This window comes from Alligator mississippiensis, chromosome 1 (assembly GCF_030867095.1).
Source record: "Alligator mississippiensis isolate rAllMis1 chromosome 1, rAllMis1, whole genome shotgun sequence".
Taxonomy (NCBI): Eukaryota; Metazoa; Chordata; order Crocodylia; family Alligatoridae; genus Alligator; species Alligator mississippiensis.
This window is the reverse complement of record NC_081824.1, coordinates 77,316,266-77,340,675: the sequence shown is the minus strand read 5'-3', so window position 1 is coordinate 77,340,675 and position 24,410 is coordinate 77,316,266. Positions and strand designations below refer to the sequence as shown.

Sequence of the window (24,410 nt, the reverse complement as noted above, 5' to 3'; positions counted from 1 at the left end):
GTTTTTCTCCCTTATTGTTGTTTGAGATTTTGGCTATGTCCGTGCAGCTGAAGTGGCAATAGTAACTATACACAAAGTGCTGTGCGATGCACTAAATATCTAAGGAAAATTTTAGACTTTTCTGATCTTTCAGGTAAAGTAATTTGGGGAGTAGTATCAGGTAAAAATTTTAACAGACAGAACAGACTTTTTAGATTGGCTTTTGCCTTCTATTGGCCTGTTTCCAACTTGTAAAATGAGGATGCTTGCTTACTGACCTAACAGGGATACAAAATATAATTAATTGCTGTTGGACCTTGGTTGCAAGCTAGTAAAAAAATGATGTGCTACTTAGGAGGTGAAGGTGTGGATAAAATAAAGCAGTCAGTAGGTTTTACAAAAATGGCTAGCTGATATTAATATTAAGACCTTTTCAGGTTCTGCATTGTCTTTGTCATCATTGCTCCATGCTGCTACATTAATTGCACAACAGTTACATCGAGGCATTGGGTTAGCAAAGGCTTTCTACAGAGCATGTTGGGATGTTTATGTTGGCTCACAACAATCACAGATGAATCAAAAGGTAAATGTTGTGTACCTTCCTTAAAAATATTGCATTTCTTTCCAAACCTTCAACTATATCCATTTCAGGAAGCAGTGTTGGTGATCCTGAGACTGCCCTTTTGAAGGGTTTGGAGAACATTTACATTCCTAGAGTTACTGTCTCCAATTCTGAGCTGAATCTCACAACAGGGTGCAAGGTATTGTCTTCTAGTTGGAGTGTTAAAGACAGGGTCTGGTCAATTCAGATGTCTTAAGACTAAAAATCGAGGTTAGCTCTGGTTCAGATTGCAGAAAATGTAGGCTATCAGTTTGAAGTTTTTCTGGTAGGTTCCACCTTGAGATGAACAGATCTTATCCTAAACTCTCCAGAATTGTTGTGTGTGTCAATTGTGGGCAAAATGTTTTCACACCTCAGATACAGATTTTGAAATGATTTAGGATCCTGCGATGTGAAATCTATTGCAAAAACAGAATATTTTGGTTCTTAATTAAAAATCTTCCTAAGCAGTATCACCTTGAGGGCATATTCAGGGGCACAGTTCTCAATTGTATTATGGTCTTCTGTTTTCAGCTTGTGCTGGAATTGGTAATGAAGCATGTTTCAGCTCTGTCTTCGCATGAGACTTGGGGTGATTCCCTGCTCACAGTGGGCCTGTGGCCAGACTCTCTACCTACAGGTCTCTTTGCAGTTGAAGACTCTCTTCTTTCTACAGTCCAGAGTGATGGGCAGGTCCTAGCCTACTGTCTGAATAGATTGAACCTGAAAAACACCAGGTGAGTGAGAGACTCTATTTGATTAAAATGCAAGCAGTAAACACTTAAGAGTATTATGGTATGGAATTGGACACACTAATGGCCAGTAGGTGGTATTAGTACTACCTTGCTCCATCAGGAGATGGGGCTAATGTGTGATACCAAATCCTTGTTTGTTTATAAGTCTCTGCTGAGACTCAACATCCTAGTAGTTAACTAGGGCTCCACACACAAGTTTGAGTCCCCCTCTTGATTCATATTGAAGGCTGTCCCCTTTCAACCCACCTAGAACTGTGTACCTGGTTATTCTGGGTGGGGAGTTTTTAAGATGAGCAGATAAGGGTGCTAGTCATATCCCTTGCTTGTGTTCCATTGGCTGTGGGAACTGGCATGTCTTAACCACGCTTGTCCATATGTTCCTCAGTTCTGATGAACCTTTCATTTTGATTTATGAAACTGATCTGCTGAATGCTTATTTTTATGCATTTCAGAGCACTGCCCCTTACTCTGGAAGATTTGCAAAAGGTCATGCAGTCTACCAATTCTGAGAGTCTCAAATTCAGTGCTGTTGAGATGGATGCATGCTGGATGGATGAAATTGAGGTCCTTTCTGCTTCTGTTAAATTGTTCATAGAAAAGGCAGCTAATCAGGATTGGATGTTGAGAGTTAGGTGGCTTAATCACCTAACAAAAAATCTACCACAAGTGCTTGGTAAGTACCTTAATTATTTTACATACCTCAGACCAGTCAAATTCTCTGCACTGTTTTTTCTTGCACAGCAGCAGTAAATATTACACAAGTAATTTTGTTCACGTATTACCTAGTGTAGGGATTCTCAACCAGGGTGGCATGAGATCCTTTCAAGGGTACAGCATAACATTAGCAGTATTAGGTTTACAAACATGATCCACAAGATAAACCCGGAAATTTCAAATAGAAAATTGTAGTTATGGTGTTTGAGTGTTTTTGCAACAGAAAAACTGCTCCGTTATCTTTCTATAGGCAAAAAAACAGAGTGAAAACTAAAAGGTGTCATTTTCCAAGGGATGCTTTAAGTCTATCCAGGAGTGCTTCAAATCTAAAAAGTTTGAGAATCACTGCCCTGTTGTTTCAGGGATGTAGGTTCTATTGTTAAAACATAATTACTCGAATAGCCAAGCAGCCCATGAAAAACTGGGGTTTTCTGGAGACTGATATCTGATTGCTCTGAATAATGGGTGATCTGAGAATGGTTCATATACTGAAGACCAAAAATCTCTAAATATTCCAAAGATCTGTTTAATAACTAGGATTGAAAACTTTTTCTGCAAATTAACTTTTGTTGTTTTACAACTTGAGTATTTAGCGCCGGGGAGGGATTAGCTCTTGCCTGCAGCAGCCACAAGAGATTGCGAAACCACTAAAATGTGTGTTCGGCCCCAGCTAGACTAAAAAAACATCCTACAGGACTTGCATACTTAGGTCTTGAAACTGTGTGCGAATATCCTTCCACCTGAAGGGAATGTTCAGAATTGAAGAACCTCAGTATTAACAAGACATCCTAGCTTATCAACACTATAATACTTTATAAAATTTGTATTTGAATGGTCATAACTAAAGATGTAGGCTGATATTTTTTTAAACAACCTAAGGTGCACATAAAATATACAACTTTTCTAGATCTACTAGCAAATTGCCCGTCAAAAATGATGGGGGGGATGGCAGGGACGGATCCCAGCGTTTGGCCCTCCGCCCCCACCCCCCGCTGGTCTGGCCCCACTTCCTTCAGGCCTGACCCCATCTCCCCCAGCAGTTTGGGATCAGGGCTGGGGCCGCTCCCTCTCCTCCTCCCTGCCCTGCCCTCTGCTGCAGGCCCCACCCCATTGCCCCCCGCCGCAGCAGCCCTGTTCCTGCCTTGGGACCAGGTCTGCTCTCCCCACCTTCACCCCTGCTGCTTTGCCTCCTCCCCCGGGGGCTGGGCCCATGTCTGTGGCACCCCTGTCCATGTCGTTTCCCCCCGACCCCCGCAGCTTTGGGCCTGGGCCACCCCCCTGTGGCCACCTCCATGCCCATGCCACTGCAGCCCCATGCCTTTGTGCCTAGCAGCGGGTGCAGGCCAGGCAGCGGTGGTGGGCCTGGGCTGGGCGGTGGCTGCAAGCACAGGACCAGCAGGACAGCTGTGGGTGCGGGCCCAGTGCAGCGGCTGTGGGCACAGGGTAGCAGCCATGGAGTGGTGGCCGCAGCTACCAGTAACCACCCCGTCCCCCAACCTCCCCTCCCTGCTGGCTCTTGTTGGGGGGCGCGGGGCGGGGGTTGTTCCGGCCCCTAGCTCCAAGGAGCAGATTGGGTGGGGGGGACGACTGTCCCACTGTCATGACAGTACTCTGCTGTCTGTCCTGTCTGTCTAGAGCACTCAGTTGGCTGCCAAGACAGCCAGTCAGAGCACGAATAAAGCGTTATGGACAGACAGACAGGCAAAGGCTTTTATAATATTAGAATTAGGAAATCCTAGTCTATATTAATGCCAGAATGAGATGGATGGGGTTCTGTCTTCTGGATGTTATGGTCTGTTCTCAGATAAATATATGCATATTCATAATCTGAAATTGCAACCAGAAAACATTACACATACCTAGAAAATTATTTTAATGAGAACGATGTTCTGTTAAAAAATGCTTCATTGCTATTTAAAAAAAATAATCTAAAGGAGAAATTAAGGATTAAGTGTGAGATGTCAACTCCCATTGACTTCTGGAAAACTGCTCTTTCAGTAACTAGGCATCATAAAATTCTGATGAATTCTGTGGCCTTGCCATAAAGTACTTCTGGTAACAATTTTATCTCCTTGGTAGTGCGTTTCAAAATATCTCCCAAGTGCTTTGTACCACAGAGGTTAAACTGGTGCATCATCTGCTGCTGCAACTCCCCAGAAAGGCTGGGTTGCTACCTGCAGCTATTGTAGACTAAGAACAACTGAAAACTGCCAAGAGCCAGCAGCTGAAATTCAGGCTTTCTGTGCTGGTGCAATCTAAGTACAAGTTTTGGACTGAATGCACTTTAGGAGTTTGTAACTTGGAAGATATAATTATTATTCCTACCTACAGATTCAGTGCGCACACAACTGGAAGCTGGAGCTGCATCTCTGACTAGTTTCTACTCCAGTTCCCTCTCTGCTGGAATCAGTAATGTGATCAAGTTGTTACAGCCAAGTATGACAGGTATCCTTACAGCATGCCACTGTGTCTCTTTAATTCATTTGTGTATTTTGTACATGCTTCTTTTAAATTATGAAGATTGTGGACAGTTTTTGCTCTGAATGCATTGCAGCACTTTTAGAAAAATCTGTTTTATAAAAACAAAGCTGTACTCTGATTTTGCCTAGCAACACTTACGAATCTGAAAGAAGGAACTGCAAGAGTTGAATGGGTGTTGGCAATAGAGAGAATCTGATTGTGAAATCTGCAGACATTAGCTTAACAATTTAGATTGCTTCCCTCTAATGCGTGTTGTAACTGGTTCTTTAGTACTGGTGTGGCACGTGGAAAAATGTGTTAATCTTTTGCCATTTTCTTTGCTGGAAGTAGATAATTTTCAGTATTGTTTAGGATATTATGCTACTCTTGTTTGGCATTTGGATTAATTCATTGGCAAGGTGGGTGGTTAGATCGCAAAGAATCAGGACATGGTTTTAATCTAGAGTTGTGCAGGGGGAGGCTAGGAGCTCCTTAGGAAGGTATTAATTCCTGGGTTGAAGGAAACTTGCTGAAACATTAGGAGCTGCTATGTTATCCCCATGTTACAGATGGGGAACTGAGGCACAGGGAGACTAAGGTCCAGGTCTACAGATGGATGAGGTGGAATTCAGGTGCCTACATCCAGGAATGTGATCCTCAGAACTGTTGCTCTACTTAGGCACACAGGTCTTCACAGGGTAGTTCCCTGAGCACTTTGGAGTTTTACTTTTCTCATGTGCATGGAACAGCTACCATGTTGGTGATTCAAAATGTCTCTCACACCTCTGCCCGTTTGGGATCTACACACTCGACATTCTTTTGAGTTCCCTAAGAGGCCCAAATGAGGTGTGCCATGCTGTGTACTTTCAGGTATGATTTACTACAAACCACAATAGTTGCAGCCACAACCAGAGACAATGGTAGCAGTGTTCTCCCAGCTTCTATACAGTAGCCTTGTGGAGAGCAAGTGGGAGCAGGACTCTGCAAACCAGTGGTTCGGGAACATCTTGGGAGGGGGCCCCCTGAGTTTTAAGTCCATGCTCCCGGCAATATGTGTTCATTTCATCCAGTGACTCTTTACAATCCTGGAAGCAGGGCCCAGAAACCACATCTGCCCTCTCAGGCAAGTGCTACAGAACTAGGCTACACTCATTCCTCTTCTTTTTGGCCCAGCATATCTTGTTCTTTTCTGCTCAGCTTCAGCAAGAGGGGAAGAGTGTGTCCACACCCCAGGACAGCCAAGAGCCAAGTGCTTATGGCAGATTCCTGAGGTGCAAGAGACATAGAAGGAAACTGAACCCTGATTCTGGACAAGTGCTCTGGCAACTAGATTAGTACATAAAAAAACAGGCACTTCCACTTCACCTGCTCAGGTTTAAAAGGAAAAATATTGAGCCTATTGTCTGTTTCTAAACAGACCATGCAACTTCCACTGCAGACCTGATACAGGGCAGTCAATTCCACTTCAAGACCCCAATGTCTAAAAGTTTTAGGCATAATGGTGCCAAAGCATTGCTGTGCCTCAGCCTCTCAGTGTAGTCACTTGTCTGTGGTCACAGAAAAAGTTTGTATTAATGCAAGGAATTGAGCCTGAATGCCAGTCCTAGTGCTTTAACCACTGATAAGCTTGCACTCACTGTTGTGCTTCAGAACAGTGTTGGTGCATCAAAGGTAGAAGGTAGGGTTTTTTCTCCAATGCATGTGCACTGTTGGGGTATAATATTAGCTATTTACTTCAACCCTTCCCTCTAACTTAGTTGAAAGAATAGCTGATGTCATTTCCCTTTTTATTTAAATTCTGCAACTGTGCATCATACTTAGAGGGAAGCCATTGCTGTTAGTGCTCTCCATCTCTTTACATTTATGGAAAATCTGAGCATTTCTTAGAGGTCTGGGGACAGGAAACTAAAAAAAAAAAAAAAAAAAGATATTTTAATTTGGTAAAACTGTTATTTCTCTGCAACTTACTTATCAGATGAACATATGATGCCCTTGGATCCAAGATGGAATATGCAATTATTGGATATTGTTAGAAATTCATTGAACTTTGATACTGAAGTGGAACACACAGATCAGCTGTTTCTCCTTCTGCAGTCCATAGCAAACCGGTGCGTTCAAGAAAATGCCAAAACATTTCTTCCCAGGGGTTGGGGGTTAACCAACTCATGAAAAGCTTCCTTCCTGCCATAATCCCCCTTATGGTTATAGCTGATACTGTCTAAAATATTGTGGTTATTGCCAGCCTTTCCTCCAAAAATTTTTTTTGTTTTTGTTTTTTTTATTTTTGCTTCTATTTTATTGATTTCTGGTTAAAGGCTGGCTGGAGGCAGTCCCACTGGTAGTTACATGAGGAGGAGAGTCAATGGTGGTTATGGTTTTGCCATCTTTTACTGCCAGTCCAACGTTTTTATAATATTTTAAATTTAGGGCAGTATTGTTTCTCAACCGAGAAGAAAGGAGCTACATTGAAAAGAACTTGATTGCTAGCAAAAAGTCAAGAACCAGTGCCTTAAGAATGTCTCTAGATTTCCATAAAGGTAAGACTGATTATGTCTCTTTTTTAATGACATATCATGCTTAATAAATAAATAAGATGGTTAGATTTGACAGGATTCTATTTAAAAAAAAAAAGCTGTTACCTCTAAACAATGCTTCTCTTTGCAATCTTTTAATATGTGAGGGTTAAATGTGTTAATGTAGATGAGAGCTACAGCAGCATAAAATAACGTTCTGAGACTAGATGTGTAGTCTGTATTATAGATAACATCTGCTGTACTGTTTTGGAGGAATATGTACATAGATAGTTTCTGTCTTTCCTAAATTTTATAGACAAGAGGAATTGCATACTTGAAGTTGTGGATATTATAAGTTTATTTAATGGTAAATAGGAGAGAAGTAAAGCTTCTTCAAATTCCCTTTTGTTTCATCATGTGAGTGGCAATGTGGTGTCATATCTATAAAATTTAAAAGGAAGGTTTTAATGACAAAGCACCACTTAGTGCGTCTCAAAAGCTCTTTGTCCTGCAGTTGTGATATGTTTAAGTTATCATTTCATAGATTTCATAGACATTAGGGCCGGAAAGGACCTCGGAAGATCATCAAGTCCAGCCCCCCGCCCAAAGGGCAGGAAGTCAGCTGGGGTCACAGGATCCCAGCAAGATAAGCATACAATTTACTGTTGAAGGTGTTCAATGTAGGTGCTTGAACCACCTCCGATGGCAGGCTATTCCAGACCTTGGGGGCTCGGACAGTAAAGAAAGTCTTCCTTATGTCCAGCCTGAAACGGTCTTTCAGTAGTTTATAACCGTTGGACCTTGTCATCCCTTGGGGCGCTCTGGTGAACAAGCGTTCCCCCAGATACTGGTGGTCACCCGGATAAACTTATAGGTGGCCACCAGATCACCCCTGAGCCTGCGCTTTTCCAGGCTAAAGAGCCTCATAGATTTCAGCCTGTTGCCGTAAGGTCTGTTTTCCTGACCTCTGATCATGTGCGTGGCTCTTCTCTGCACTCTCGAGCTTCTCCACATCCTTTTGAATTGTGGAGCCCAAAACTGGATGCAGTACTCCAGCTGCAGCCTCACCAAGGCCGAGTACAAGGGGAAAATGACGTCCCAGGATTTGCTTGAGAAGCATCTATGGATGCAAGCCAGCGTTTTGGTCGCTTTACTAGCCGCAGCATCGCATTGCAGGCTCACGTTCATCTTGTGGTCAGTGATGACCCCCAAGTCTTTCTTCTGTAGTACTAGCCAGCATAGCACTGCCAAGCCTATAAGAATGCTGCAGGTTTTTCTTCCCAAGTTGGAGATCCTTGCATTTTTCAGTGTTAAACACCATCAGGTTCTCGTCCGCCCATTTGCTGAGTCTGTCCAGGTCAGCCTGGATCGCCCTCCTGTCTTCAGGTGTGGATGCTTTGCCCCAAAGTTTGGTGTCATCGGCAAATTTGGCCAGTCCACTTCTGACTCCAGTGTCCACATCATTAATGAAGATGTTGAACAGTATGGGTCCAAGGACAGAGCCTTGGGGGACCCCACTGGTCACAGGGCACCATGACGATTGACTTCGGTCAGTTACCACCCTCTGGGTCCGACCATGGAGCCAATTTCCCAGCCAATGGATCATGGTGGACCCAAGGCCACAATTGGCCAGTTTTGCCAAGAGGTGATCATGGGACACTAGATCGAAGACTTTTTTGAAGTGAAGATATATGACATCAGTCTCTTCTCCCTTGTCCAGGTCATAGGTCACCTGGTCATAAAAGGAAGTGAGATGGGTCAAGCAAGATCTACCCGCAACAAACCCGTGCTGGCTATCCCTCAGGATGTTGGTGTTGGCCAGTCCATTAAGGATGACCTCTTTAATAAACTTTTCTAAGACCTTCCCCAGGATAGAGGTCAGGCTGATGGGCCTATAGTTTGCCGGATCCACTTTCCTCTTCCTTGAAGATGGGCATCACATTGGCCTTCTTCCAGTCTTCGGGCACTACACAAGAGCGCCAGGAGTTCTCAAAGATCCATGCCAGAGGCTGGGCTATGATGCTCGCCAGCTCCTTGAGTACCCTGGGGTGTAGATTGTCAGGGCTGGCTGACTTGAAGGTATCCAGCCTCTCAAGGTGTTCCTTCACAAGGTCAGCATTGATGGAGGGCAGGGAATCTCCCTCGCCCGGACCTCCCTGTCCTGTAGTGGGCATGGGCGTCCCATGGGACTGATGAAAGACTGATGCAAAGTACCCATTTAATAGGTTGGCTTTTTCCTGGGTGTCAGTTGTCCCATCTGGTTCAGTAGGGGTCCAGTGTTGCCCTTGCTTTTCCTCCGGCTCCCCACGTATCTGAAAAAGGACTTTTTATTGTCCTTGATGCTCGAGGCTAGTTGGAGTTCAGTTGCAGCCTTGGCTTTCCTGGTTTGCTCCTTGCAGGACTGGACCAGTGCAGAATATTCCTCCTTGGAGGTGAATCCCATCCTCCATCCTTTGTAGCCCTTCTCTTTAGCCTCAGGAGGTCTGCTAGATCCCTGGAGAGCCAGGGGGGCTGCTGTGCCCTCTTGCTGCCTTTCCTCCGAGATGGAATAGCATTAGCTTGTTCATTGAGGATTGCTCCCTTGAGGAGCAACCACTCTTCCTGGACTCCCTTCCCCCTGGGGCTGTGGTCCCTTAGCGCCTCACCGACAAGCCTTCTGAGCTTGTCAAAGTCGGCTTTCCTGAAGTCAAGGACTTCAGTGTTGCTGACTGACTTGCCAGCTTTACGGCGGATGGTGAAGGTAATCAGCTCGTGGTTGCTGTCACCCAGCTTCCCATCAATCACTAGGTCACCAATTAGGTCATCCCCAGCAGCCAGTACCAGGTAGAACAGCGCTTTACCTCTCGTTGGCCCGTAGAATTCTTGAGTCAGGTCGAGGTCATCCACGCATGATACGAAGTTTTGCGACTGCTCGGATTTTGCTGAGTGATCTGCCCACAAGATGTCTGGGTAATTGAAGTCACCCTGACAACCATGGTCCTGGAGCATGCGGCCTTGGCCAGTACCCGAGCGAACTCCTGGTCTGCTTTTGCAGAAGAAAAACAGGCAAAAACTATTTCAAAACTTGCACATTTGTTCTATAATCCAAAGACCATTATATTTCTGGACCACTGAGATGCTACTAGTAGTTGACTTGGTGGATAAACGAGAAGTAAAAAAATCTGCAAGTAAAGAAGAGATTGTATGTATGTTAAAGTAGAAAATATGGGGGGTATATGGCTTTATTTTTTATATAAGAAAAACCTTTTGTTATAGTTTCAGTCCCTACAATTTTATTAGTTTCAAACTTGGATATCATCTCAAAAATTGGTTTTAACATGGCTTATAAAATGGCCTTTAACTTCTTCACATTTCTCTATGTCGATCCACCTTTGGTCTTCCATATTTACTATATTTCCTATAATAACTCTAGGGAAGTACTATGGAATGCCATAAATACTGCAGGAATATTTTGAACTCAATGCAAAACTTTTTCAGAGGTCGCTACTCTCTATAAGGTGTTTAAAAGATAAGAACTGAACCTTGCATTATGTGAAATATTATAACCTTCTCTCTCTTTTTTTAATCTTTAAATCCAGAACCAGGGAGTTACAGTTCACTTCCACATGCTATTGTGGCCAGCCTTGCTGCTTTCTTTGAACTTTGGGATGCCTTCATGTTGCACTGGGTGAAGTCTTCACAGGTGACATTAACTGATGAAGATGTGCATGATGTGAGTAGAGATATTTTTGTTTGCTTTTTTAAATTATTCTTACTAGGATACATTTAGAATCCAGAATTGTGGAGGAGATATGCTGTTCTTTGATTCTAGAACCTCTGAAGTACATGGTACGTGATTTATACAGTATTGGCTATAAAGAGCTGAACTGATCAGTAGCCCTATAGTAGACTGTGTGGGTTCATTATCTGCCTTTTTACTTCTATGTGAAATGTAGGTTTTCAGCATCCTATTAATTACAGCCTGGAATAATATCTTTTCCCCTCACCACAGTTAGAACGTTTGTGCTGAAATCTCCCACCATCACTAAAATCTCTCCATTTCACCCTCCAGATCTCACTTCTATTTTGTGTCAAACTCACATTTCATGTCGTCTGTAAGATGTACGTAATGCCATCCTTTTTGCACCTTTCTGTTCATTTCTTCCAAACACCGTCTGTCTTGGTCTTTGTATCATCCACCCATTCTGAAGCACTCTTATTTTTCCATGCCTTTCTTTATGTTTAGAATTCTCTCCCCCACGCTCACTCACGCACCAAGCAGCTTCCCCTCCATTCATCCACAGTCTGCTTTGCAGCTACTTCTGCAATAGAGCCTTTCAGAGACAGTCCATGGGAATGTCTGCATGTTTTTAAAATTTGGTCTTCAGCTGGTATGTTATGTGAACTGTTCTGTTTGTGTCTAATTTAAAAAGAAAAATTCTTGGAGCCATTCTGTACTTAATATTCTAGTCTGGATCCATTAATATTTTAAGGTAAGCATAGGTAACCAGCTGAAATGAAACCTCCTAAGAATATTGTAAACGAACTGAATACAGGTAAACGAGCTGAAAATAAATCTCTAAGAGTATAAGTATTGCCTAGTTATTAAATTAGCAGTATTAGCAGCATTAGTGGCACCCCTTGTTTCCTCAAGACAGTAGCAAAGGTTTGGAGCTGGAAAAGTTGTAACCTTCCTGGCTTGTCTTTAGGTCCTGTGCAGCTTGCAGTGGCGTGACCGGTTCTGGGCAGCATCTGACACTCTGATGGTGGATTCTGCTGACTTGGCACTCCTCTCACTTCACTGGCACTGGGTTAGGAAGCATTTAATCGACAGAATTCCTCAGATGCTGATTGGATTGGAGCAACACAAGTAGGTAGTTTGGGTCTCAGATAACGTAATTGGCACGATTGGTTCCTTTCATGTTACAAATGCACTTATATTAAAGAGCTACGTAAGTGTCTTTTCTTGAATGTTTAGTTGTACTCATACAGCCAGCTCAGTGTATTAACTGGAAGAGCGGGTTTTACATGTTAAGTTTCCAGACACTGCACTGTCCTTACAAAGACAAAACTTAGGAACTTTCCCCAGCTCCCATTCTTCAAAATCAGGCTTTGGTTTTTGTGGGGAGAATGAGCAAAGGGGGGAAAATGTCTTTTTTTTCTTTTCATTGTGCATGCATTTGCCTTTGACTTCTTGAACTTGTGTGTAAACTTCTCTTCTTTCTTTTCCAAGGTTTTCCAGGGAAATTCAGTCTGTTGCACAGCAGATTCAGAATTGCTTGAGTAATCCTGCTGGTATCTCTGCCAATGTAAAGAAGCTACAGAAGTCTCTGGGAAGGCCTCTTCCTTTCAAGGTACAGTGTTCCATTTGCAGTAAAATATTTTGGGCAGCTCTAGCAAGTGTATCCAGGTACTTTAGAACCATTGTTGCACTTTTACATTCATTTTCCAGGCAAGGAGGTGGACACTCTTGGATGTAAAAGACTGGTGAATACAAATGTTAACCTATTTGTAATGTAAATTTATTTCTGAAATATATCAGTTATTCAGAATAACAGTTCTAGCATTGTTGTTGGGTTGTCCAGGTCAGTAGTTCTCTAGAGTAACTTAGTGGTGCTTTAGGATGGAGAATATTTCTACTCCATAATAAATACAATATCTCTGAATTTTAGCATGGTCTCTGCTCACCAGAACAGAGTTAGGAGCCTAAATTTATTGAGAATGAATTAGGCTTATACTGCTGTAGACCAGATTTTTAAAGGTATGTAGACATCTAGGGAGATGAAAACCCTTGATTTCTGTAGCTTCAGTTTCACTAACCATTTCTTTGCATCTTAGGCCTCCACTACATATTACATTTTAAGTTGTGGTCTACCAGTGAATTTTGCCTTAAGTTGTGACCCAGCTACAGGTTCAACCAATTAAGGGCGTGACAAAACAAGCAACAAGCTACGAAATTATTCAACAAAAAATGTGTAATAACTTCTGTAGCTGATTCTAATCATGCCATTAACTAAACATGTGGCCAGGTCCTACCCCTGTGGCTGGGAGCCCCTCAGTTGATGTATTAGATCCCATGTCACTGTTACCTGCATGCGTAAAGGGGGTGATAGGCATCTAAAAAGCTATGTACCTATGCCATTTTTGAAAATGGGACTTAAGCACCTTTACAGCATGGGAGTCTTTAAAAAGTTTAACCCAGGTTCTATTGAACTAAATGCTTCCAAACTACCTGTTCTCTTTGAGTCCGAGAGAAGTATGGCTGGAAGGGGGCCGTCAGAGGTCAACACCTCTAGGGCTAGGCCAGCCTGAGACAGGTTCATCATACTCTAAACATAAAACTACCCTCAACCCTGACACAACGAAGACCTAACACCCTAATCTGCCACAGGTAATGCAGGGGAACCACGGCAGCCAGTTCTCTGCTTCTAAAAAAGCGTTGTCTATATATGCTCAGGAGGTCCTCTGTAGAGAGCCACCTCTTCCCCTTTCCCCCCCTCTGTTCCCAGCTCCTCCCTGGACTACAGAAGAAGGCAAAAAGCCCCACAATCCATATCAATCTATAGGGTGAAATTCCTTCCTGACCACAAATACAGCAGTTGATCTGACCCTGAGTGGAAGGGCAAGACCCTCTAGCTTGGAACCTCCAACTTTGCTCCTGGCAGGAGAATCGGCACATCCCAGTTGAAGACCCCAGTCTTGGCTATAGCCAACATCCAGTGGCTCTGGGAAAGCTTAAAAACACCCTGACACAGCAGAAAAAAAAGAGGGGTTGGGGGGAGAAGCAGATGACAGGAACAACCAGCAAAGCCCTGAAGCATGGGAAATACCCATGGTAGAAAATAGACTTCGCTATGCCTAGATCATTCCCAACCAGTGTGGCCATGTCCACACAAGTGTGGACATTTGGTTCCCTAGGGACAACTAGTGGTGGTACACCTCCTGCTACTGCTAGTTGTCCCTGGGGAACACCTGTGCCATGTGCACTCTGGCATGCAGTAGGTTACCCCAGGTGGGGTAGAGGTGGCTGGGGCCAGCACTGGGCTGGCTCCATCAGCCTGTCCTTGGGGCCTTCCAGTGCTGCAGCAGTGGCAATGTTGCCACTCAGAGCCTGGGCAGCAGCTGGAGCTTGGCTCTGGTTTTGAGGTGCATGCTGCCCCCCACGGGCACTGCTCTGCTTTTTTCTGTGCAGGTTTTTTTTGAACCCTGGATACTCAGGGGTCAACCCCCCCCCCCCCCCCCAGCCGCCACCCGTCCCGGCACCACGCTGCTCCCTTGCAGCATGGAGAACAGTTAAACATGCAGTATGTGGTGCCACAGATGTGTCTGCGGTGCCACATACTGCATGGCCATGCTCATCAGGGTGCAGCCTGGCTGTCCAGCCTTTTCTTGAACACCTCCACTGAGGGTGTCCACAAATTCCCTAGGCAGTCTATTCCACTTCCTCAGTGTTCTAACAGTGAAGAAGTGTTTCCACCTATCTAGTCTAAACTTATTTGCTACAACTTCATGCCATTAGTCCTCATCTCCTTTGCACCAAGAGAAAAAAGGTGCTTTCCCTCTTCTTTATGGCAACCCTTTGGGTATTTGAAGACTGCTATTATGTTCCCTCTTAAGTGCCTTTTCCACAAGCTAAACATGCCTAGCTTCTTCAGCCTCTCTTCGTATGACTTGTCTTTCAAGTCCTTGATCATCTTTGTTGCCTGCCTCTATAACTTCTCCACATCCTTTTTAAAATGTGTGGCTCAAAACTACACACAATACTCAGGTGAGGCCTAACCCATGCTGAGTAGAAGCACTATCACCTCCCGTGTCTTGCACCTAATGCTTCGATTGATCCAGCCCAAAATCATGTTCGCCTTGTGTGGCTAAATCACACTGCAGACTCGTATTGAGTCTGTGGTCTTTTAAGACTCCCAAGTCCCTTTCCCTAGTGCTGCTATCCAGCCAGGTGTCCCCCATTTTATATTTGTGTTTTTGATTATGCCTCCCAGTGTGGCATGTTGCATTTCCCCACATCGAACTTCTTCCTTGCTTTTTTTTTTTTTTTTTAACTTTGGTTGCATGCACGATAAGTTCATAGTAGTTGTAGTCAGTAGACCTGGATTTCCAGCACGTGGAGCGTGAATAAATCATCCCCAGGCAACCAAGCCTGGTCACCTAAGGGGCTGGGCTGTATAGATTCCTTTGTCTTGAGTTTCCCACCAAACAACCTGTGTGACCAGCTGTGGGACTCTGGTCACTCCACTTGGGGATACTGCTGACTTTTAAATGGATTGGTCTACTTCAAATAAGGTTTGTTTCTACTTGGAACCAGGTGATGAGGTCAGAAAAGTTATTTAAGGGTCAGGTCACTTAGTATGGGGGCTCTCTTCCTCTGGTGGGCTTTTGGAACAAAGCTCAAGCCTCTTTCCTCCAAGTCCAGCTTGGATGCATCTCTTTGTAAGTAAAAACTGAGAAATTAGTCAGGAGTTAGGATTTATGTCTAGGCAGACGTATTATAAAGGGATTATCGTATCCAATTCCTGTAAGACTCGCATGATTATATTTGTTCAAGGTGTTTTCTCCTAACTTGCTCGTTCTACCCCTCCCCTCTTCCTCTAATTAATAGAAGTTTCAAGTACAGTGTGCTGGGCTGTGAATTACTGGGGAGAGACAAGCCTATTTTGCTCCCTCTGCTTGGCTAGCTAAGGTGAGCTAGGAAATTTACTTCCCTCTGGTACAGGAGGCTACCTTTGGATGCTTCAGGCTAAAAGAAGCACCCCAAAATATCACAGTGGTCTAAGCACCCCCAAGGTCTGCAGGATTTGTGTACCCCGGGCTGCATAGAGCCCTAACAGAGACCAAGGCCTGGGTGGTGGCAGGGACTACTCCAGGCTTTCGGGTGTGCTCCAGAAAGGGGGGTGGCTAGACATAGGCACCCCAGGGGAGACACCTGAAGTGTGATTTTGATTGAGCACAGTGAGGTGGGTAGCTCAGCGCAGTTGTGCCCCCTATTGGCTCACCACATGGAATGCTCCTATTAAAATTGCTTTCAGCTTTATCAGGTGATCTCCCTCCCATTTTTTGTTTTTGAATGAAGTGATAGTGCTAAACCATAACAACGAAGTAATGCTGTTTCTTCAATTGTGAATCTACAAGGTATGTTCTGCATACAGGCATGGGAATAGCATTCTTGGGGGAAGGAGGCTCAGTCTTTCCCACTTCCATAAGCAGCTTCCTGATGACATACTGCAGGAGTCAGTAGGCTTTTTGTGGTGGCGGACTGGAATGACCTGGTTCAGGTTTGAGATGGACTTGGCGCTAGGACTAAGCTGCTGCCACTGCCACTTCTCTCAGTTGCCTGGCCATGGCACAGGTGAATTTTCCCCCCACAGCAGCACAGTGCAGTGAATGTGAAAACCCCCTGCCACCCAAAGCCATGGAACTCCCTGGCTCTGTGGGCTGTAGGTTGCTGACCTCTGACATTTGCATTATGAAACTGAGTTAATACAGAAAGTGTCAAAGTATACTTTCAAAGCAGAATGTGGGAAGACTTAGCAATATAAATTAGCTAATATCAATGCAAAGATGTATGACTAAATGCTTGTAAATGTGCTTTCATGCAGTTGTTACTGTGCAGCATGTGCCTGATGGTCATATTAAAGGAAAATATTAACGCATTGTGAAAATTCAGCTTTAGCTTTTCAGTTGTGCAGTCATTTGGTGGCATATCTTGATTTTGGTCTTCCAAGCATATTAAACATATGAGGGAGAGAGCATTTAGAGTTGGCTTTTCACTGTGCTCCCAGTGGCAAGGTAGTTGCGTATCAGGCACTGTAGTCATATGTATGCTTCCTTAACTTGCACCTGAGCATTTAAACTGGTGCACAGATATCGTTCCTTGGAACCATAGAAATAAAAGCTATGTTATTTGCTTAAAAATACGTATTTGTAACATTTGCAGAATAAACTGGTGGTAGAGTCTTTTGCTCAGTTAAAAGTCCTCAGCAAACAACTCAGTGTCCTGGATCAGAGACCTGCCTTTGGCAAAAGTAGATGGAAGGAAGAAATCTGTTGTCTGAAGACTGCTGCTACTGGATGGAAGATGAAGAAAGCGCTGCTGCAGGCTCAGGGCCTGATTCTCAGAGCTAATCATGTAGAAGATGTTAATCCAGGTAAATAACTTCCCCTGTAGTACAGTCAAGCACAGCACAAGTATGAGATCTTGTTACTATCTTTATTCTTTTCATCCAGAAATATTTGTCTTATCCATTTGCATTTCTATGAATGAGTAGGTTTTTTCAGACTAGCTGTTTAAGTATTAATTAATTAAAAATGTATTTGTTTTTTATCTCCTTGCTGCCAAATAGGTGAATTAAGGGATTTTGTGGACTTGCAGTATTCCCAGCTAAAAGCAGAAGGAATTAAGCTGGGTCCTACAGAAGAGATGCTTACTGAAGAGGTCCTCTCTACACAGTCAGACCCTGACTTACTAACCCAGCTCTGTAACAGAGTTCAGCTGTGGCCTGCAATGGAGCATTTGGCACTGCTGTGGCAGTACAAGTTGACAGCAGACTGTGTAAATACAGCTTGTCTCACAAGGTGAGGAAGAGGATAAACAAAACCCTTTTTTTTCTTTTTGTGCACTTTAAAATCTGTTTTATAAAGTTATGAGAATCAAGACACTGAAATGTTTTCTTTTGCCTGCACATAAAACCACACTTGTAGGGCCTAATGCCAGATGCCTATTAAAATATGCTTTCTAAAGAATTATTTAAATTCACATCGAGTTTTTATTAGCCCTCTTCCCATCAGCTCTTGTACAAAAAATACAGGATTTTAAGTACCTGAATGCATTGCTGTTTGAACAGTCTGAAATAATTACATTTAGTCTGTAGAGAGAGATCTTGATTCATAGCAGAATGGCTTCCAATAGCAGTACAATGAAGCCTGTGATTATGTGGCAAATCTTACTAGACAGTTATGTTATTTGTAAAATAGACAGCCTTCAGTTCTTGGTGTTCTTGCAAGACTTTATGGTTGTATTGCTCGGCTGTTACAAAGATATACAGCTGGAATTTGAGAAGTGAGAGAGGCAGTCCAAGGGAACGTGCACACTAGTGCAAATGTGTGCTAACAGAACGTAGGAAAAAGGAAAAATACATATAATTAGATGGCCACTAGAATTAAAGATTTCCTCTGTTTTAAGTGGCCAGCTATTTTTGTGTTTCTGCCTAATTACTTATTTGTAGGAGAAAATCAGCTCTTCATAGCTACATTTCAGAGAAAAAGGGGGATATCGTTAGATTCCCAAATAGTATATTTGAAAAGTTAAAATACTGGTGCAATCTGGATTTCAAGAATGCTATTCTTTATTTATTTATTTTTTTTTTTTTTTAAATCTCCAAATATAAATCTCTAAAAGATTTTTAATCCAGAAATTGCTGCTTCTAACTTTTTAGAATTAGAAAATAATACGTTTTTTATTCATATATGAATTCAGATTCTTTCAGCTTCTTGGGCCTCAGGTCTGTTATATAATAGAGTGTTCCCTTTTCTTCAGTCCCTGAAATACTGTGATTTTAGCTTTCTAACCAGTCTCTTCTAGCTCTTGCAACTCTTCTTTGTATACCATAGCTTGTTTTTAGGGTACAAATGATTTCTTAGAGTGTCTTGCTAAAGTAAGTAAAATTTAATTCTTGATTTTTCTTTTATTACAGGGAGAATTTCAGTGAACAGAGAAATTTGTGTTCAGAGCTAGGTCAGTACATAGCTTTTTCCCTTAAACTGACACCAGCTGCATCTCATCGTCTTTGTGGACTGTGGCATTTGTTACATCTCAATAAAGTAAGAAAAAGTCTTGTAGTATAAATTAGTGTTAGATGCTTTTGAAACTGAAATTTCAAAGCTATATAGCTATCTGCAGCATACCAGAATGCAGTTTTGCTTCCTGCATCAACAATAATAGCTCCAAGATACTTCATTAATTTTTATATAGTAGTAGATTTAAAAAAAAAATCAGCCTCCACAAACCACCTAACAGCAGACTTCGTAAAGCAAAGGCTCGAGCTTGGTATTAAAATATGTAGCCGTATGTCATATTATTCGTCTATCGTAATTGCATGCTTACACCACAGAATTAATGGAAGTCAATTAGCTAATTGGTCAGTTAGCTAGTTATTGGTGCCCACCTTGGTTTCACTACAGAGCAAAAACCACTGCTTTGTGTTATGCGAAGCACTGGTATTCACTTACGCGACTTCTGGATTTAGAAATCTTTTTTGTCAAATCAGTAGTCAGAGACCAGTCTCACACTTATGCCTTCTTATCTTGTGTACTAACTAGATAAAGATCTCACAGAACTTCTGGCCAGTTCACATTCAGCTGTGACAAGGATACCTAGTGTCACTCCCCAACCCTACCCCCTTCTGTAAGATTCAGCACAGCAACAAGTTCTGAACAAATACCTACTGTTGGAGTGTCAGGGTTTTTACCTGTCCTCCGGGCCTGTGCAGCTCTGCATGCCATTGTAAGTTTCACAGTTGTAGAATAGAGTCTCTGTATGAATAACTTGGCATCTGAGCTTCTATACACTGGGCATGTCTGCACGTGCAATTAATACGACTCGATTTGAGCCGGAGTAAACTAATCCCAATATCACCAGCTACATGTGCGTTTAAGCTCAGTAATTTACTAGGGCATAGGATAGTACTTGTGACTGACAGGACTATCCTACACAAGAGTAAATGAATCTACTGTGCACTAATTGTAGCCCATGTGTAGACAGTGATGCTTTACTGCATGTTAAATTAGTCTAATGTGCAGTAAAACACACATGTAGATGCACCCACTGAGAAAAGGCCCTGAGGAAGAAGTGGAGGCTGATTGGTCCCTCTGGTCCACTATTATTGGAGATGAACTTTTTTATTTCAGAGGAGGGGCAGAGCATACTATTAAAGCTGAAGAAGAGTTAATAAATTGTATTAATGAAAGGAGTCCCTATCCCCATCAGAAAATATTTTTATGCTTTTATGCTATTCGGTGATTTTTTATTTTTTTTTTCCTACTGATTTTTTTACTGCCTGCAGATTATCCTTAGGAATTCTTGATTTTTCTTTCACTTCAGATATCCCTTGAGGAAATGTCTCTTCTGTGGTCAGAACTGATTAATGCTGCATTAGCATCCTTCTGGAGCAGCACAGTAACTACAGATCCAGAGTACTGGTTAACTTGGACACTCTTGCCTAATGCAGAGGAAAGGAAATTTCCTAACTCTCTTATGGACCATTCTGTGAAGGTGTGCCTTTTGTGACTTACTCCAAGATCAGATATCTAGGCTAGGATAACGTTCTTCATTTATGTTTTTAAAACTCTAATGCAGAGAAGCCAAAAATTGAATTTGAATCTATGTTAGCATGACAGTAGAGCTGATTATTGTTGGGGGTGGGGAGGGGTATGTGCGCAAATCTAGAGATGCTCTAACATTTGATTTTAATTTTTACTTTTTTTTTTAACTGCTTTGGTTGAAGTGAACAATCTTCTTGCTTTTGTAACATGTTTTTATGTAAAGTTTATTTGTTTGTAACATTAAGGTAAATGAGCAAGCAGTTACTACTAAACTCTAATCCTTAATCTTTTGATTTAGGGCCCAGGTATTTTGAACCGAGCTGTTTTCTCAAAGTGCCTCTTTGAAATTCTAACTAGCAGCAGCAAAACAAGCTGGTGGGATGCAAGTGGTCTCCCTGTTCTTTCATCATCCCATGTAACACTAGGAGAATGGAAGGAGAGGGCACAACAGCTTTGTGAAATCAGCACAGCTCTGTGGACTAATATGGCTGTTTCTTCTGTGGCAGAATTTAGGTATTACTGAGTTTTCCTCTATATGCATATTACCTAAACCACCAACACTGCAGAATCTTATACTACAAGATAGTTAATCTTTTTATTCTTATCCCTTTAGGCATACAGATTTCAGGTTGCAGGGTATAATGTTGTGCAGACAGCTCTCTGCTCTGAAAGATTTGATTCCCATAGACCTGCAAGAGGAATATTCACAATGCTGTAACAAACTCCCGTCCATGGACCCTGTGGCTTTTGAGTACATTCTCAAAGTACTTAAGGACATCAGTGGACAGGAATTATTGCCAAAAGATACCCTCTTTCTCTTACTGACCTGCTTACAGCAGTTCTTTGGAGAAGAAGGGATTCAGGACCTATCAGAGACAGCTCAGCGAGGTTGCCTCTGGGTGAATATGGGTTTGCTACAGATCCAGATGTGGCTTCCACAAACTAGGTTTGATCCTGCAGTGAAAAGAGAATGCAAACTCAAGTATTCCAAAGATGAGGTAAGCATGGAGTTGGTGTCCCTTTTGCTGACCAGGGGCTTTGTAACACAGTGTTTGTGGAATTTCTTCTTAATGAGGGAGGCAAGAATTTTTAGTTATATCTTTTACTGGATCAACTGCATAGCTGGAACACCTGATTGACAAGATTTTGGAAATCGTACTGCATTCAGGTCTAAGAGGAACACTCAAGCAAAACTCCAACCCTTTTAGTTAGACACAGATAAATCCTGTGAAATCATAAAATTTGTGTTAGAGCAGGGGTGACACAAGTACCCTTCTCTGCCTGTGGCACACAGTAGACCAAGGAAGGCCCAGACAGACAATAAAGCAGCAGAGAGGGGCAAGAAGCACAAAGCTGAGCAGCAGATTTGGCAGGGAGCAGAGCAGTACTTCACACATGGGAAGGGGATTGGAGTGTCAATCAGGGAGGTTTGAGGGCTAATTTGCGGCATACCTGCCAAAAAGTCCACCTCGCCCCCCCCTGCCCCCATCTGTTTCATTATTAGATTGTTCATCCATAACTTGCTAAATATCCAGAAGGTATACTTGTTTGTCATTTAACTGGTTTAATTTGTTCTTTATTAGTTAAAACGTCTGCAGTGTGAATGGAGGACACGTAATCTGTCATCCCAGTTGCACACAGGAAAAAGTATTGAAGATGAAGCAATTGGCAAATACATTCATCCTCATCTCGGGTAACCTGGAGGCACTTACCTCTTCTGTTGTAGTTTGGGAGAGGCCTGTGATACTTATTCGGTGTTAATGCCTGTTTTATACCATACCTGGATTTCTTCTATTAAATTACAGTGTTTTCAGTGCTTGTTAGAATTAATTTTGTTTTGTATGGTCAGTTCTTGCATAATAGGAGGTATATATGCTTTTCGTGGACCATGAAAGCTTGAGGTGGTAGCAGACGTGAAGGACCACTTGTTTATATAAGCTGTATCATTTTAACAGTACTGGTATAATATAAGCAGTAGAGCCCCGCCCAAGTGTAAATGCAGTTATACTTGTATAAAAGTTCTTAATACTTTTGTATTTGATTGCCATTTTGGTAATTGGTACCAAATTGTGACTGAAGTTTGAGGGAAGGAGAGGTAGAAAAATGGTGCCTGTGTGTGAGGTCTGTCATTTTCAACCCTCATTTCTAGATTTCAGAAAGTTAATTTAGTCAATATCTCTACAGCTTCCCTGCTGAGCCAAGGCATGCCTCTAAGGTACAAGTTCTGACCGCGCACTCTTGCTGTCCATATATCTAGGCCTGGCACTTTGGCTTAAACCAGTCCTGAGTGTGTTCCTCAGTAGCCCTCTGAGATTCTCAGCCTGAGTGTGGTGCTGTTGAGCCGACTTGACGCAGAGCCATATAGGCTGCTCAGTTGCCAAGCTTGAGCAAAATTGGGTGAGATTTATTTTCTCAAGCAGTGGTCCTGGGTTTGGTAGGACATCTGTACAGATGTGGCCTTATGAAATACCAGCATATGAACAGTGCATCTACTGTAATCTTATTTCTGTTTGTAACATGTTTCTAAATGTCATCAATGTGTTTATTTTCTAATAGACTGTTGCAAGAAAGAATACAAAAGTTGAAGGAACAAGTAAGCATTCTTTCCAGAAAGCAAGCCTACAGGCCCCCAGGCCCTCCTTATGACTGTTTGTACCAGGAGGTTCACCAATATGTTGCAAGCATTGCCCAGATTTCTGCAGTCCAAGATCTCCTAGCCCGCCTTCTACATTTTCTCCGTGGAGAAAGGCCCAAGTCGCTCCAGGCAGGCCAAAACCTGCTGAATGAAGAAGCTTCTTGGCAGCAATCGCACCATAAATTTAGGAGACATTTGACGGATGAATATGCTTTGTACCCTGATGCTGTCACTCCACTGCAGGCTGCCATTTTACAGATGCAACATGGCATGAGACTGGTGGCTTCTGAAGTTTATACAGCGCTCAACAGTTTTGTCCACCCAGCCAGCTTTGACAGCCTTGTCACCTCATTATTGACATTTCCTTCTGTGGGCCCCAGCTTCCCCACTTACCTTTCACATGCAGAAACTTTATGCTCAGTGAACTCTGTGGAGGTTCTTCATGGCCTTAAATTTTCTCTGAAACACTCTGAAGGAGAGCCTGAGAGCATGCAGAGGTTGTGTCCAACTCTGGAAGAACTGCTAGTGAATGCATTATTGTATCTTCGCTGCCATGCATTTTCTAAGGGAGAGCTGGACCAGAAATCTCTGCAGCTTTTTAGGCATCTGTGCCAGGTAAAGTCTCCTAATTGAAAGGCATGAGTATTTTTGAAAGTTTATGGCCAGAAAGTACGGTGTAATTTCAGTAATTCATATATAGGGATCTCTTACTGCTGCCTGCCCCTTTATGCTTGCCCTCTGTAGCTGTGCCTGCCCTTGCCTGTGTAAGCCATGCCAGAGCTGAGCCCCCCTCCTTCCTCCCCCGGTCACCCTGTGTTTTCTCCTACAGCCCCTCCCCCCAGCAAAATTAGCCAGCCCAACCCAGGGGCAGGCAGGGCTCAGCTCTGGCTTGATCCCTGAGCCTGGGGTTGAAGCTGGAGCTGAGCTGCCACCTGCCCTGTGCCCTGCCCTCAAATCCAAGACAAGGCTTCCCCCCACATGCTGGTGGGGGGTAGGGAACACACGACACCTCGTCTTGGATCTGAGTAACTACAGTAAGTACACTGTGCCCTGAAGGGGAAAAAAAAGATGTTCCTTGGTGCCGAGGCAAGGAGTGTGTTTATGCTGATTTCGCATAATGCCTCTCTGTTTATTGATTTCTCAGGCTATTATAAATGAATGGGATGAACAGGAGCGTCGTGCCCAGGAGCAGGAGGCACTGAAAAACAGTCTATACAGATACAGGAGCAAGAGCTATGGAACAGGTCAGAGTGAGGAGGAGGAGGAGAGAGAATTTAGGAGGAGGTTTCCATTACATGAAAAGGTAAAAGTAACCTTCTGGGGAGATCCAAAACAATATATTTAAAAAGCCAGTTTTATAAAAATGTTACATTGTTAGTTTCTGCTGTTGTCAAGAAGAGAATGTGGGAAGGATTTTGAGACAATAACAGTGTTCTACATCAGTG

The 24,410-nt window shown here is 43.0% G+C and overlaps 1 protein-coding gene across 4 annotated transcripts in view; it reads left to right on the top strand.

Annotated features, from left to right (window-relative positions):
* The window catches only part of MDN1 (midasin AAA ATPase 1), a 154,197-nt gene that overhangs the window by 81,581 nt on the left and 48,206 nt on the right, over window positions 1–24,410 (top strand). For all 4 annotated transcript variants that reach the window (XM_059732015.1, XM_059732018.1, XM_059732014.1 and 1 more), the window contains exons 47-64: window positions 417–562; window positions 1,115–1,317; window positions 1,788–2,008; window positions 4,381–4,494; window positions 6,485–6,617; window positions 6,937–7,046; window positions 10,601–10,734; window positions 11,711–11,871; window positions 12,235–12,355; window positions 16,948–17,158; window positions 17,354–17,585; window positions 18,704–18,830; window positions 20,110–20,280; window positions 20,629–20,843; window positions 20,944–21,328; window positions 21,914–22,023; window positions 22,887–23,580; window positions 24,110–24,268. In XM_059732015.1, coding sequence (XP_059587998.1) covers window positions 417–562; window positions 1,115–1,317; window positions 1,788–2,008; window positions 4,381–4,494; window positions 6,485–6,617; window positions 6,937–7,046; window positions 10,601–10,734; window positions 11,711–11,871; window positions 12,235–12,355; window positions 16,948–17,158; window positions 17,354–17,585; window positions 18,704–18,830; window positions 20,110–20,280; window positions 20,629–20,843; window positions 20,944–21,328; window positions 21,914–22,023; window positions 22,887–23,580; window positions 24,110–24,268 — 3,647 coding nt within the window. The remainder of the gene's footprint in view (window positions 1–416; window positions 563–1,114; window positions 1,318–1,787; window positions 2,009–4,380; window positions 4,495–6,484; window positions 6,618–6,936; window positions 7,047–10,600; window positions 10,735–11,710; window positions 11,872–12,234; window positions 12,356–16,947; window positions 17,159–17,353; window positions 17,586–18,703; window positions 18,831–20,109; window positions 20,281–20,628; window positions 20,844–20,943; window positions 21,329–21,913; window positions 22,024–22,886; window positions 23,581–24,109; window positions 24,269–24,410) is intronic.